Genomic DNA, 15,889 nt, shown 5'->3' with positions numbered 1-15,889 from the left:
AGACTCACTACAGCAGAATCTCTAGTAGAACCTGATAAATTAGAACCACAATATCATTAATTAAGAGGCAGCGTATTAAATGAGTCATTTAAAACCAACACGGCTTAACAGGTTGTTTCCTACATAAAGACTGTACACAAATGGAATACTCCTTCAATATCACTAAATATGGAAATGGAAAAATAATGGAAAACTGTTTTTAAGGAATAAAGGTTCTGCAATGAAATGGAATACTAGTGCCTAAAATGAAGGTCCCTTTCTGGATCAACATGATTCCCCAGAATTTCTGTTTGCAGATTGAGGAATATCAAACACACCACCTGTAACTTCAGCCAGCTGATACAGCATATCCTCTCCCTGGGTGCCCATAAGCTTTGTGCCATCTGGCCACTGCAGTGTGCCCCTCCAACCCTGCAAACTGGCACAGATCATGACAGCCACTCTTCTCAGATCTCAACTGGCATTCCCTTCTCAACAACTCTGAAACCCACCAAGAGAAAACCTCTCAGTGGGGGGGAAATGCAAATCCAGCTAACATTTTTAGCAATCTCAGGCAGAAGTAAATACTATAGTTCTGTCAGATGGAACTTGGCCCAAGAAACTAAATCAGCTGTGATGTTGCCGGCCTCAATACTCTCCTGAGCAGAGACTGGATCCCACCACTCATGGTGAAAATCCAGACCCCAGACAATCCATGTTGACCTGCACAAACTCCTTGCCTTTCTCCACATACACAACCTACAGCCTCAGATGTCCCACCAACACTAAGGTTGCCAATCTATACACGTGATAGACTGAATGGTTAAGGCCTGAAGTGCTTTCTGTCAGCCGCGTGTTCTGGAATGTGCAAGCAAGCCTCCTTGAGGACAAAGGATGCCAGATAATCTTGCATCCTTTCTAGAACTGATTGTAGTGTTTCCATGTGGAAGTTCCACTTGGGGACAAAATCACTGACCTTGTGAACTGTCAGGATTGGGTTAATACTGCCATGATATATGTATGTGTGTCAGATTTTCAATTCTGTCTAAGAATTCTTACTAGATGGACTTTTACTGACCTTTCAATAAAGGCTTTCTGTTAATCCTCAGAAATTTACTGAGTATGAGGAAGGTTGCTATGAGTTTCTGTCAATTAGATAAAACTCACCAAGGTCTTGATTGATCTGAAATGCATTTGGTGCAAACTGCCACACAACCAGAACTTAAGATGGAAGAAACCTGGGAGCTGAGAGCAAGCTGAGTTGGCAGTCCAGGAACTAGAAGCTGTTCCTCAGGGAGCCTTCACAGCCAGGTGCGAGGCATCCACTAAGAGGCCCAGGCTATGGAATCCATCCCAGCTAAGGCTGGGTTGGACTTGTGGTACAAGACTGAGGCTTCCTCATGGAAGAGGGAGTGATACCCAGCCATCAGAGTTGCAAACTGGGATGTTGGGGGGTGGGGGAGCAAGGTGGCCCCCTACATTCTGGGGGGGGGGGGGGAAGAAGCGAAAATCAGGATCCTTCAGCAGGATGACAGTCAACTGGAAGGGGTCACATTGCCCAACCAACTCTCCGACTGGCACAGGGGTGCCGCAAGCAGCGGCAGCACCTGCAATTGTGGAACTGTCAATTCTACCACCAACTCCACCAGTTCCAGAACCTGGATGGTCTGGGGACTCACAGGTAATGGTAGGATTGCTGTAGCAGTCTGGGGAACAGCAGTTGTAAAGAGTTCATGAGCTCAGAGTGGGCTTTGATGGTAATCCAAAGATGTGCCATTCTTCCTTGCCCAGGTAGCAGTATTCATAAACACACATCTTTCCAGATGAGGCTTTGAGAGTTAGGTATGTAGCCACCCATTTGGAGGGAGGGGCAGCACTGTGGTTGGTGCAGCTCTACAATGAGGGGGCACTGGCTCTGTGTGATACACAAGCCTTCATGGTGGAGTTGTGTACGAGGTTTGAAGACACATTTCATAGAGAAAATACCCACGCTTTTTTTGCTGAATCTGCATCGGGGCTCAAATATTTGGAGGAATTTCAGGACTTAGCTGCCCAAATTTTAGCATGGCCGAACGCTGTTAAAGTTAATCATTTTTATAAAGGTCTACATATCAACCCACTGGAGGGGGCATAGGGTAGCACATCCCAGAACCCCTGATGGGGTTCATGAAGGATGGGTCAAATCCTTCTTGTTGGAGAAGGGGAGCTGCTAAAAGAGATTGTTAGACTACTACTGAGCCCACTGCCAAAAAGCCTCCTGACAAGATGGTACACCAGGTGACTGGAGGGTCAGGTAAGACCGAAAAGGAGCAGTATCAGCAGATGGTATTCTACCTGGGAGGTGGCAAGGAAGGGCACCTGGAGGCCACCTGCTCACAGAAAGACACCATCACCTGTGGTGTGGCACCACAGAATCTGCATCGGTCCCCAAGTTGGGGGAATAGAAACCCACCAGTGACAGGAGGAAATCCATAGGATGAACCAGCTGGTGAGTCATCAGTCATCTTGGATGACACCAATGAAGCCCATGGGAGAGCCGGGGAGACAGCATGAAGAGCAACACAAGCAGCTACCAGATATCTGTAGAAGTAGCAGAGTTGGAGGCATGGAAACAAGAGCTTGTTCCTCCACCCTTTGTTGTCGTAGACGGGAACCACCAGTTCAAGTTGTGGAAAGTCAATTTAAGATTTGATGTTTTTAACTTGTAATGTGCTGTTAAGTTTAAGTGGGGGTATGCCAAACTTTTAATTTGGGGTGATTAAGTTTAGGCCAAATGTGTTAATCTGAGAAAGGGGAAATGTGTTTTGGGGGAGCCGAATGTCAGGATTGGGTTAATAATTGGCAGTTCCACCAACGGCTCTATCAAGGCTGCAAGTCTTTCAGGATCTGGCTCGGCATTTGTGGAACAGACTACATTTGCACCTCCATCTGGAGGTCTGTTGTTAGCTGCTCTCAAGTCGATCTGGACTCATGGCGACTCTATGGATGAGACATCTCCAAGACCCTCTGTTCTCCACTGCTTTGCTTAATTCCTGCAACCCCATACCTGTTACCTCCTTAATTGAGTCCATCCACTGTGTGGCCTTCCTCTCTTCCTACTTCCCTTCACCTTTCCCAGCATTATTGTCTTTTCCAATTAGTCCTTCCTTCTCCTGATGTGTCTGAAATACAACAGCCTCAGTTTGGCCATCTTGGTTTCCAGGGAGGTTTCTGGCTTGATCTGCTCTAGGACCCATTTGTTTGTCCTTTTGGCTGTCCATTGAATCTTCAGCACTCTTCTCCAGCACCACACTGCAAATGAATGGGGTTTCTTCCTATTTTCTTTCTTAACTGTCCAGCTCTCACATCCATACATGGTAATAGGGAATAGGGAGGATTTTACTTGCTTTCATAAAAGGTTGAAGACCTTCCTCTTTGATTCATTAGGTTGTTATTGTTGTTGTTGTTGCTGCTGCTATTATTATTATTATGTATGATTATATTTATTTGTATCCTGCTGTTTTCCCTGAACTGGGACTCAGAGCGGCTCAGCAATATTAAAAGAACAATACAGTTAAAACATACAAAAGAGGTACATTAAAAAGGAATTAAATTATTACAATATTAAAATAGATAGCTATTAAAAGAATAAAATACATTTTAAAAATATAAAACTATTTAAAACACTTTTGGCCAAGATGGGTAGAGACTGATGAGGATTTTGTTTTTAGCATATTAGTATATTATTTTAGTATTTTAGCGTTTTATAATGTTATGTTTTATTGTGTGTTTTTGAATGTATATCTTCTGGTGTACTGCTCTTTGGTGAAAAGGGTGTTATAAATAAACATGATGATGATGGATGACTGAAATATCAGAAGCCTTCCCTATAAAGAACAAGCATGTAGGATTTCCTCCCCACACTGCAGGAAAATATCTTCTCTATCAAAAGCAATTCATTAAAATACATTAATATAATATAATACATCTAGTCCAGCATTGTTCCCACAGTGACCAACAAAATGGCTATGTAAACACACAAATAGGGTGTGATATTCTTTTAAAATCATAGAAGTTTAGCAGCCAAGTTTATGTCAGCAGGTTCCATACCTTAAAAAAAGGCAAAGGTATTCCCTTGATATGAATGTCTAGTCATAACCGACTGTAGGGGGCGGTCCTCATCTCCGTTACTAAGCCAAAGAGCCAGCATTGTCTGAGGGCTACTCCAGTGGTCATGTGGCCAGCATGACTGCACCGAAGAGGTACCTATTTATCTTCTTGCATTTGCATGCTTTCGATCTGCTAGGTTGGAAGAAGCTGTGACTAGTGATGGGAGCTCACCCCATCATGCAGCACTCAGGCTTCGAACTTCCAACCTTCTGTCAGAATTGGCATCATAACCACTAAGCCACTGCATCTGTAACCTAAATTTTGAAGTACCTCCTTTTATATTCTGAATACTGGCAGTAGAAACCTTGGCATTCCTTGAAATTGTACCATTTTGTTTCTAATAATTCTTACCCTCTTCATTTAAAGAACTCAGCAGGTTTTCAACCATTACACCGAATGAATATGCATCCCGGGAATGACCCTGGCCTCCAGGAAGAAGCTGGAAGTCTGTAGCCTAGAGTAACAGAAATAGGATTAAACAGTAAAATCTGACTTAGCCCTTTTCAGAAACCCTCCCGCTCCAACTTTAATCCACACAGTATTTCATTTAAGACATTTATACCCTTTTCTTAAAATTTTGAAGATGGTTTAAAAAGGCAAAAAACAATAAATGACAGGAGCACAAAACACATAAGATACAATAGTAAATATATGTGTGTTTGTGTGTGTGTTGGGAATGCGTGGGAGAGAAGCCTAGAAATCAGAGTCATGAATTCAAAATTTTCATATACAGAATCTTCACACTGAAACAGGTTTTCAGGAAGTTCTGACAGAAGTACCAAATGACCATATTGGTTTATAATTCATTGATTAGAACTCTATGCTTTAATAATACAGAAAGAAATTCCATTATGAATACAGACTCACTTCCAAGTAACTTTATAACCACATCCTTCAAATGCTGAACATATATTAATAAAAAGCTTTAGCACCAGGATTGGCTGGTTTAAAACAGGTGGCTCCTGTGTTTTAAAATTGATTATTCCATTTTTAAAAAAAAGTCTGGCTAGTATTACTATTTTCCAACCCTCTTACTGGAATAACAATGACTGTATGAATTGAAACATTTTAACGTTAACAGTTTATTGGTAGTTGTTCATTGATAGACCAGTATCAATTCTGAGTTGCATCATTTTAATCACTTTCTAAGTGATTAAGAAATGCCATTTAGAAATAAATCCTTGAATTAACGTAAGCTCAATTAGAACAACTTGATTTAAAAAAGGACTTTTAAAAAAATAATTATTATTTAAGCTAGTAGCCATAACATCTGAACTGCATTTTGCTACTTAATTTTCTGATTTCGTCCTATATTGATGTATTCCTACATATTAATGCAAACAAACAGTTTAAAACAACAACAACAACCAAACAAAACAAAAAAACCCCAAAAAACCCCAACCCTGTCCCCTCTCCAACCATGCTTAGCACATATCTGTGTAAGACTCAGGAACATCTTTAACTGTCCCTGTGATATTACAATGCAGGATGCAAAAGCACTGAGGAGCAAGGAAAAGAAAATGAATGGAAACAGAAGCAAACCTCAACCTCAATGGACTTAATTTAACATTGTGCTGAATTTCTTTTTCTCATCCATTCCTGCAGCATTCCACACTGCCTGAAAACCAACTCCGGAGCAGGGGAAGGGGGCAACATGTTTTGTGAACACATGGGGAGTTGCAGGGGAAACTGGTCCCCCTCCCAATTTCACTGGATTGTAATGTTCTATAATTGAACCTACCCATTATGTTATTGTTGTTGCCTGTTTTGAGAAACCCTGGACTTGTAAAAGGAGGAGAGAATATAAAATTTTAAATAAATAAATATGCTTAGTAAAACATGCCTAAGAAAGATAATCTGAGATTTTGGTCCCACCATGCTTGGAATGCCAATTAAATTATTTACAGACAAATCCAGAGACAACATGATTGAGAGCTCGGTTTTCCCTACAGACTATTCCAATGCAAAAAATGGAACAGTGGCTTCACGTTAGTATTTCCCACAACAGATTAATGCAGTTAGTAAGGTATCTTTTCTATATGATATATATGTCAAAAATATACAGATGGAAACTTTTTTTTAAACTTCTCCAACATACATAATGAATAAAACCTACCAGTTCTTCAGGTGGAATACCCGTCTTCTCTCGTATTGACTTGATACTATTCAGAAACTACAAAAAAAGACATGTTTTAGCTCTTGTAAGTCTTGTAAACCTATGATCATCACGTTGTGAAAAGCAGCTGCACTTCTGAACACCAAAGATTCCTCTCTTGTCCATCTCTCCTTTCAAAAAAGTATAGCTATTTATAGAATCTGTTGCACAGCCTATAGCAGTACTTTTCAAGCATCACAGAATCATAGAATCACACAATTGGAAGAGACCACAAGGGCCATCCAGTCCAATGCCCTGCCATGCAGAAACTCTCAATCCCAACAGATGGCCATCTAGCCTCTGTTTAAAACCTCCAAGGAAGGAGACCCCACCACTCTCCGATGGAGTGTGTTCCACTGTCAAACAGCCCTTACTGTCAGGAAGTTCCTCCTAATGTTGAGGTGGAATCTCTGTTCCTGTAGCTTGCATCCATTGTTCCAGGTCCTGTTCTCTGGAGCAGCAGAAAACAAGCTTGCTCCGTCTTCAATATAACATCCCTTTAAATATTTAAACAGGGCTTTCATATCATCTCTTAACTGTCTCTTCTCCAGGATAAACATCCCCAGCTCCCTAAGTCATTCCTCATAAGGCATGTTTTCCAGACCCTTCATCATTTTAGTCACCCTCCTCTGGACACACTCCAGTTTCGCAAAGTCCTTTTTGAATTGTGGTGCCCAGAACTGGACACAGTATTCCAGGTGGGGCCTGACCAAAGCAAAATAGAATGGCATTATTACTTCCCTTTATCAAGACACTATACTTCTATTGATGCAGCCTAAAATTGCATTGGCCTTTTTAGCTGCCGCACTGCACTGTTGACTCATGTTCAACTTGTAATCTACTTGGATTCCTTTCACACGTAGTCTCGTTAAGCCAAGTGTGCCCCATCCTATATCTATGCACTTCATTTTTCCACCCTGAGTGCAGTACCTTACATTTCTTCATGTTGAATTTCATTTTGTTAGCTTTGGCTCAGCTTTATAGCCTATTCAGGTTATTCTGAATTTTGATTCTCTTAATTTGGTGTCATCCACAAATTTGATAAGCATGCCTTCTATTCCTTCCTGAAATCAAGATATAGTATATCCACAGCATTCCCTTCATCTAGCAAGCTGATAATTTTATCAAAAAAATAAATAAATCAGATTTGTCTGGCATGACTTTTTGTGATTATGGAATTGTTATAGTATTTCCTGATATTATGTCAGACTAACTGGACAATATTTTTTAAATTATTTTATTATGGTATTTATACCCCACTCTTCAGCCCTAAAGGCTACCAGAGCAGCTTACAATTATTATTTTTACTTAGACAGCTCTCTGCCCTCAGGCTTACAATCTAAAAAGACACAAAACAAAAGGAGAAGGGAATGGTGGTGGGGAAAGGGATCAGGTCCAGCAGTTCCTCTCTCCCTCTGAGGCCTGGACCAAGACAGATGGACTGGAGGGATGGCTCTGCTTCTTAAGGATAGGCCCTGATGGCGTTGGCCATGTCTTTTCACTCCCTCCCAGGATGGATGGAGTCAAATGACATGGAGGCTCTTCTTCTTAAGCATAGCCCTGATGGCATTGGGCCTATCTTTTCACTCCGTCCCAGGCAAAAAAATAGATTAGATTAGTCTGGCATGACTTGTTTCTCTGAAACTCGTGTTGCCTTTTTGTGATTATGAAATTGCTCTCTATATGTTCACAGACTCTCTGTTTAATGTTCTGCTCCAGAATCTTTCCTGGTATTGATGTCAGACTAACTGGACAATAATTGTCGGGATCCTCTTTTCCCCCTTTTTTGAAGATAAGGACGTTTGCCCTCCCCCAGTCTGCTAGGACTTCTTCTGTTCTCCAGAAGTTCTCAAAGATTATTGCCAATAGCTCTGATATTACATTTGCCAGTTCTTTTAATACCCTTGGATGTAATTCATCTGGTCCTGGAGATTTATATTCATTTAGATTATCCTGTACTATCAATTTACTTATTCTGTGCTGAATTTCCCCTATTATGTCCTCTTCTCCATTTTCCTCAGGTTGACCACCCTTTTCCTTTTCTGAGAAGACTGAAGCAAAGAAAGTGTTGAGTAATTCTGCCTTTTCTCTGTCCCGTTAGCATTTTGTCATCTTCTCTGCACAGTGGCCCTACCATTTCCTTCTTCCTTTTGCTGCAGACATACCCCAAAAGCCCTTTTTATTGTTAACCTCTCTAGCAAGCAGTTCATTCTGTGCTTTAGCTTTTTTCACTTTATACCTACATGCGCTAGGTATTTGTTTGAATTCCTCTTTGGTGATTTCCCCCTTTCCCCAATTTTTATACATCTTCTGTTTAAAATTTAGCTCAATTGACAGTCCATTAGTCATCCATCCTGGTTTCTTGAGACACCTTCCATTTTTCTTCCTCACTGGAACTGTTTTAAATTTTGCCTTCAGTATCTCCCTTTTGAGACACTCCCATCCTTCTTGAACTCCCTTTTTAATATTCCTGACCATGGGATCACCCCCAGTATTTCTCTAAGTTTACTAAAATCAGCTTTCCTAACATCTAGAATGTGTGTCTGGCTATGCCTGGCTTCTCCTTTCCATTGTATAACAAACTCTAGGAGAACATGATCACTCCCACCTAAGGATCCCACCACTTGCACCCCATTAACCAGGTCATCCTGACTGGTTAGGATCAGATCTAAAATAGCTGACCCCTTGTTGTCTCTTCCACCTTTTGGACAATGAAATTGTTTTCAAGATAAGTGAGGAATTTGCTACATCAAGTTTATTTGCCTCCCACTGTTGCGTCCTAGGAACTTTAAGAGATAATATTGCTTTAATATCCCTTAGCACAGAAGAAAATCACTCCTTAGGACACTATGGAATTGTGTTGTCTGAGAGGAACATGAAATGCTATTGATGTGTAGTGGAGATACTGACCAGATATTAGGGGAAGATCCCAGTTTCTTTCTAGTACACTAATACACATACATAAACACACATTTTGTTGCCATAACTTTATTTCCTCATAAGCAGTTTTTTCATCTGCATACCATGGTATCTGTAATTGCTAAGGGTGCATTTCTTGCCATTAAGTCTGCAATTCCCATTAGGTCTTGTTTTGCAAGCCAAACCTGTTTATGCGAGTCAACAATACAGTAATAATTCCTGATTTGCCTGGTCTCGTAAATATGATCAGCAGATTATATATTTTTCAACTCTTGTCAAAGTCATTACTTCTATAGAGTTAGATACGGGCACAAAAAGAACTAAACTAAGGGTGTGACAAGTAGGTAGGAAGCAAACACTTTATTGCAGCAAAAAAAAAAAGATCGTCACTACAGCCAGAAAAAAACAGTTGCTATTCTGTTTATAGCTAACTATATGTCCCATACCTCTATTCAGGGAACCTGTAATCTGATTTTGGAATAAGGTGTTAAGGTTGCGTATTGAGCTGGCACACTTTTCAATGTAGAATGTATTGGGAAAGAGCACAGGTGATGCTCTCTTCGGAACTGTCTGTTTACCTCTGTTGTAGCTTCATTTTGATTGCAGACTGTTTCCATGCCTCCTAGTTTCCAATGCCCATTTTCACTAACAAATATGGAAGAGAGGCAGATATTGTTGTGTGTTAGGTGTCCCTGAAATATATTTGTAAAAGAAAGGGGGAATATGCTGTAAGACTGAGAATAGTTGCAGGCATAAAACTCTTGTTAGGACTGATTAGATGCCAAGAGACTCCAAAGGAAAGTTACCAAAACCTCAGAAGAGTTTCATATGTCACCAGAGACCTCTTGTAGGAACATTATGCCAGGCCAAGTTTAACTATCACAATTCACTTTATATCAGACATACCGTACCTGGGCAAAAAGAACAATTTATTCTGCCTCAGGGTCTCTTCCTGAAATCGAGATAATAAACTCTCAACAAACACACAAACAAACAAACTGCTAAGCAAACACTGCACTGATTTTTATAAATAATAAAAGCATACTGTGAATACCAAAATTCAGAATTCTTCAGAAGACAAATAACTTGTTATATATTTCAGCAGGAACTCTTCTTTATCCTGCCTCCACCTAAAGTTATGTAATTTATGTGAGCTAGATACTTAATATTACCAGAAATCTATCTTTACCAAAACCTCAAGAAGAGTATTTTATTTTAGAAAACATAGTCCGTATGCCCAGGAATATATGAATTTCACTATCCTGTGTGCTGCTAGTTCTCCTCAATGTGGCTGCTTATTCTTTATAGTTGTCTATGCTTTATAGTTGTCTCTGTCCACTGTGAGGACCAGTAAACAGTCTATAAAAACTCAAACATCAAATTCAGATAATGCATGCATATATAATGGACTTATTCAAATGTATGCATGCATGTATATGTGCATGTATGTATACTACAAATGTGTGTGCTCAAAAAAGAGTTTTTTAATAGACAAGAACAGGCAGCTTACCTATAACTGTGGTTCTTTGACGGGTCATCTGTGCCCATATACAACTGTGTTTGTGCCTGTGCTGAGCCTGACATACATGGAAAATTCCATAGCTAAGCAGATTTGGTGGGAACCTTTGGAACACCAAAGCTACCCCTCTTCAGTTCTGTAGTCTGTTCACTGTTACACTGGGTCTGCAAAACAACAGGGGAGGAGGGTGTATTGTGGGAGAGCACAGATGACCACATGAAGGACAAGTTACAGTAAAGCAACCTGTTTTTCTTCATGGTCTCTGTGCCTCACACAATTGGGTAACTGACAAATTTACCACTGGCACTGGCGCAAGTCAATTGAGAATAGAGGACAGTACTTCCCTGTCAAAGACACAACACTACAATAGCTCTACAATGTAGTCTATAATGCTAGATTAAGGTAGAGGGCTGTGAATATGTAGCTGCTTTGTATATATCAGGCAGGGAGACACCTCTCATCCAGTAAGACGACGCTAGCTATCTCTCACACAGATGTAGCGGCTGTGGCTTTTTTACCTGTTGGAAGGCTAGGTTGACAACTTCCAACACCTGTTCTGAAAGTCTCTAAAGGAAAACTGCCATCCTATCCCCATCGCAGAGGAAGAATCTGGGAAATTTCCTTATTTGGGTAGTCTTATGAGCATAGTACTCTTCTCATGTCTACATAATATAGAGTCTGTTGGCAGTTGTGAAATAGGATTTTGATATAAAGCTGATAATACAATTTCCTGATTCAGGAGCAATGGAGAAACTACCTTAGAAAGAAGGAGAGGTCCATCCAGAGCACTACTATTTTTCATTCTGAAAAATCACAGAATCATAGAATCGTAGAGTTGGAAGAGACCACAAGGGCCATCCAGTCTAACCCCCTGCCATGCAGGACATCTCAATCCAAGCATCTCTGACAGATGGCTATCAAGCCTCTGTTTAAAGACCTCCAGGGAAAGAGACTCCACTACTCTCCAAGGGAGTGTGTTCCATTGTCGAATAGAACTTACTGTCAGGAAGTTCCTCCTAATGATGAGGTGGAATCTCTTTTCCTGTAGCTTGCATCCATTGTTCCGGGTCCTGTTCTCTGGAGCAGCAGAAAACAAGCTTGCTCCGTCCTCAATATGACATCCCTTCAAGTATTTAAACAGGGCTATCATATCACCTCTTAACTGTCTCTTCTCCAGACTAAACATCCCCAGCTTTCTAAGATGTTTCTCATGGGGCATGGTTTCCAGACCCTTCACCATTTTAGTTGCCCTCCTTTGGGCATGCTCCAGTTTCTCAATGTCCTTTTGTGGTGCCCACAATTGGACACAGTATTCCAGGTGGGGCCTGACCAAAGCAGAATAGAGTGGCACTATTATTTCCCTAGATCTAAACAAACAAACAAACTTCATTTATATACCGCTTCATACCGCCTAAGCAGTGTCTAAGTGGTTTACAACTGTAAGCTAATTTGCCCCAACAATCTGGGTACTCATTTTAGCGACCTCGGAAGGATGCAAGCCTGAGTCGAGCTTGAGCCCTTGAACTCGCAACTTTATGGTTTTTAGTGAGTGGCTGCAGTACAGGCATTTAACCACTGCGCCACCAGGGCTCCTATCTAGGCACTATACTTCTATCGATGCAGCCTAAAATCGCATTGGCCTTTTTAGCTGCCGCATTGCACTGTTGACTCATGTTCATCCCTTTCACATATGGTCTCGTTCAGCCAGGTGTTCCCCATTCTATATTTATGCATTTTGTTTTTCTGCCCAATACCGTACATTTCTCCATATTGAATTTCATTTTGTTAGCTTTGCTCCAGTCTATTCAGGTCATTTTGAATTTTGATCCTGTTCTCTGGGGTATTAGCTACTCCTCCTAATTTGGTGTCATCTGCAAATTTGATCAGTATGCTCCCAATTCTGTCATCTAATTCATTGATAAAGATGTTGAATAGCAGTGGCACCACCCCACTGGTCACTTTTCTCCACGATGAAAAGGAGCCATTGTTGAGCACCCTTTGGGTTTGGCCAGTCAACCAATTACTAATCCATGTAACAATTACTTTGTCTAGTCCACATTGTACCAGCTTGTTTGCAAGAATGTCATGGGGAACCTTGTCAAAGGCCTTACTGGAATCAAGATATACTATATCTATGGCATTCCCTTCATCTATCAAGCTGATAATTTTATCAAAGAAAGAGATAAGATTTGTCTGGCATGACTTGTTTCTCTGAAACCCATGTTGACTTTTTGTGATTATGGAATTGCCTTCTAGATGTTCGCAGACTCTCTGTTTAATGATCTGCTCTAGAATCTTTCCTGGTATTGATGTCAGACTAATTGGACGATAATTGTTGGGATCCTCTTTTTTCCCTTTTTGAAGATGGGGACAATGTCTGCCCTCCTCCAGTCTGCTAGGACTTCTCCTGTTCTTCAGGAATTCTCAAAGATTATTGCTAATGGCTCCGATATTACATTTGCCAGTTCTTTTAATACCCTTGGATGTAGTTCATCTGGTCCTGGAGACTCATATTCATTTAGATTAACAAGGTATTCCTGTACTATCTCCTGACTTATTTTGTGCTGAAATTCCTCTATTCTGTCCTCTGCTCCATTATCCTCAGGTTGAACACCCCTTTCCATTTCTGAGAAAACTGAAGCAAAAAAGGTGTTGAGTAATTCTGCCTTTTCTCTGTCCCCTGTTAGCATTTTGCCATCTTCTCCACACAATGGTCCTACCATTTTCTTCTTCTTCTTTTTGCTGCAGACATACCCAAAAAAGCCCTTTTCGGGCCCAATGCTTGATAAGGTAGAAGGCAGTAGGAAAAAAGACCACCGGATTAAAGATGGAAAGACTAATTCAAGGAAGCCATGGCAGTTAACACAGAGCCACCAACGGAGGAGGGTTCAGACTACAGGACCTATGACATAAAGGACCCTATGTAGAAAAACCTGCCTGGGATCAAAGTGTTTCAGGAATCAATGTTGTAGGGGCCAAGGCCTGAGTTGGGGGCACAGCATCACTGCTGTGGTGGAAGCAAAGATCCCCAGCAAATGCACTTAAGCTGGCATTCATTTGTCACACATTATTTGGAAGTCAGATGGACTTGTGTCAGCTGTGTGAGATAGCACATCTTGAGATTCACCCTAATGCTGAGGTCAGCTAGAGGATCAAGTGTTCAGTTCAAGTTCCTGTGAGTGCTGGACTCCACAGAACAAGGCAGCAATCAGCCGGTTGTCCAATAATAATAATAATAATAATAATAATAATAATAATAATAATAATAATAATAATAATAATATCATCATCACCATCATCATCATCCTGCTTTCCCCCAAAAATTGGGACTCAAAGAATATTACTAAAAACATACAAGAGTGAGCATTAAAATAAAATTAAGCTGTTAAAGTATTTTGTGCTTAAAAGCAGTACAATATGGAAAAACAATCACTTCCCAGATTCTGGGGTGGGTTGTAATAATTACCTATATAAAAACAGAAAGATGCAAGGTAAGAAGGTTGACGAGGTAAGTGATTATGATCCACAGATACAACTGAAGTACTTTTTAGACCCAGTCCAGTCCCAGGGACAGGTAGTTGCAACGCATGCTCTTCTAAGGGTTAGTTGGTACCAATAGGTACATGTAAAGGCATTCTTTGTACTGGTTACTCCTTGGAATGAGCTGACCCATCCAGTTTCAAGATGCACATTGTTGGATTGATCCACAAGGATATGGAAAGCTGGAACACTGATTCAGGTAATGAAGTGGAAGCCAACTGAGGGAGGAGGGAGGAGGAGCTGATGGAGCTGGCAGATCTGATGGAGTACAACAGCTCTTGTCCTTCTATTTTTCTCCTTCTTCCTTGTTGATGTTTCCAAGGCTGGGGCAATCCTCTTAGGGAGCTTGTCAGACTTCACTATCAATCACAAAGATCTGCCCAGGATAAGAATAGTTTGCAGCTGTTCCTCTCCCTGCTCCTGTTCAGATGGTGCCCTGGATGTGGAAAATGGTCTCAATGCACTTGGTTTGATGGATGGAGGGTAGAACTGTGATTAGGACTGAGCATATACACACTTCATTCTAGGGTGATGCTTCCATATAGTTTTGGAAAATGGAGGGGTCTTTGAAGTAGACACCGAATAAAGAGATCAATTTTTAGCTGCTGTATAAGCAATCTTCAGAGACTGTTCCCAAAGGTAAAGCCTAAAATGGCAAAGCCATTTTAAATGGGTCATAAAACAGTTGCAGCTTGGGCACGAGCCCACTCCCAAGGAAAAAAGCACTGAGAATGGCCATCAGATAGGGAGATTTTGTCTGAGTGAGAAATACCCTAAACAAACTCAAGTAAAATGTAGATACTCTGCAATGAACTATCCAAGATGTGAACTGAATGCTGAATAAAAAGTAACTAAAGAGAGGGTTACTCTAGCATAAAGTATGAGGCATGCACTGCAGGGGTGGAGTTCCCACTAAAGCTACTTAGCTCTGGAGCTTTCCACGTATGTCAGCTTCTTTGTGAACTGTATGAGAAGCAAAGTCCATGAAAATAATTTATTCCACGTTTGGAACAGACAGAACGTCCCTGACACACTAATTCTACCACCTCAAAAATAGCAAGAGCAAAACGTAAACATGTCAGCTTGCTTTTTATTTGAAATTAGTCCAGTAGTATTGTTATCAATTGGTCTGCACTCTATGTCATCCACTTTCATCTGACCTATGGAACTGCTAATCTTAATGTCAGATTCAGTAAGGAAAGGTTATTTACATGTAACTGTAGTACAATGTAGTACAATCTGTTCCAGATCCCTCTGCATAAGGGGAATTTCGTGTAAGCTTGTGCCCCATTGAAAACAATGGGGCACTGCGTGGCACGTCCTTGTGCTGCCGAGTGTATCAATATGTTTTATTGACTTGTGCCTCCAGCGTAAGCTTGAAGCTGCATACAGTGCACCCATATACGGTGTAGGCACACTGTACTTCGAGTAGTCATCTGTGCCCTTACACAAATGAGCCTCACTCCTGCACAGGTCCAACCATGGAAACATTGTAAGACTGAGTAGCTTTTTGGCATTCTATAAATAGCACCAAGAAGGTACTCCCCTCTGTATCTGGCAGACATACTCCACCTCCTTGGTAAGCGAGCTATCCAATGTTTTGTCATAAGTTGGTGGACCTACAAGAA

The 15,889-nt window shown here is 41.0% G+C and overlaps 1 protein-coding gene across 4 annotated transcripts in view; it reads right to left on the bottom strand.

Moving 5' to 3' along the window:
* Positions 1 to 15,889, bottom strand: part of LOC149316694 (protein-associating with the carboxyl-terminal domain of ezrin-like) — a 64,234-nt gene that overhangs the window by 15,816 nt on the left and 32,529 nt on the right. For 2 of the 4 annotated variants that reach the window (XM_089516056.1, XM_089516057.1), the window contains 3 exons: positions 9,781 to 9,894; positions 6,245 to 6,301; positions 4,480 to 4,582 (listed from right to left, as the gene is read on the bottom strand). In XM_089516056.1, the coding sequence (XP_089372182.1) occupies positions 4,480 to 4,582; positions 6,245 to 6,301; positions 9,781 to 9,894 (274 nt within the window). Of the gene's footprint in view, positions 1 to 4,479; positions 4,583 to 6,244; positions 6,302 to 9,780; positions 9,895 to 10,712; positions 10,947 to 14,187; positions 14,426 to 15,889 lie in introns of those variants that run through there. The other 2 variants (XM_089516059.1, XM_089516058.1) reach the window with 2 other exon arrangements.

This window comes from Sceloporus occidentalis, unplaced genomic scaffold (assembly GCF_023333645.1).
Source record: "Sceloporus occidentalis isolate IW3139 unplaced genomic scaffold, rSceOcc1.0.p SCAF_3, whole genome shotgun sequence".
NCBI lineage: Eukaryota > Metazoa > Chordata > Lepidosauria > Squamata > Phrynosomatidae > Sceloporus > Sceloporus occidentalis.
Note: the sequence above shows the minus strand (reverse complement) of the source record. Positions and strands in the feature narration are given on the sequence as shown.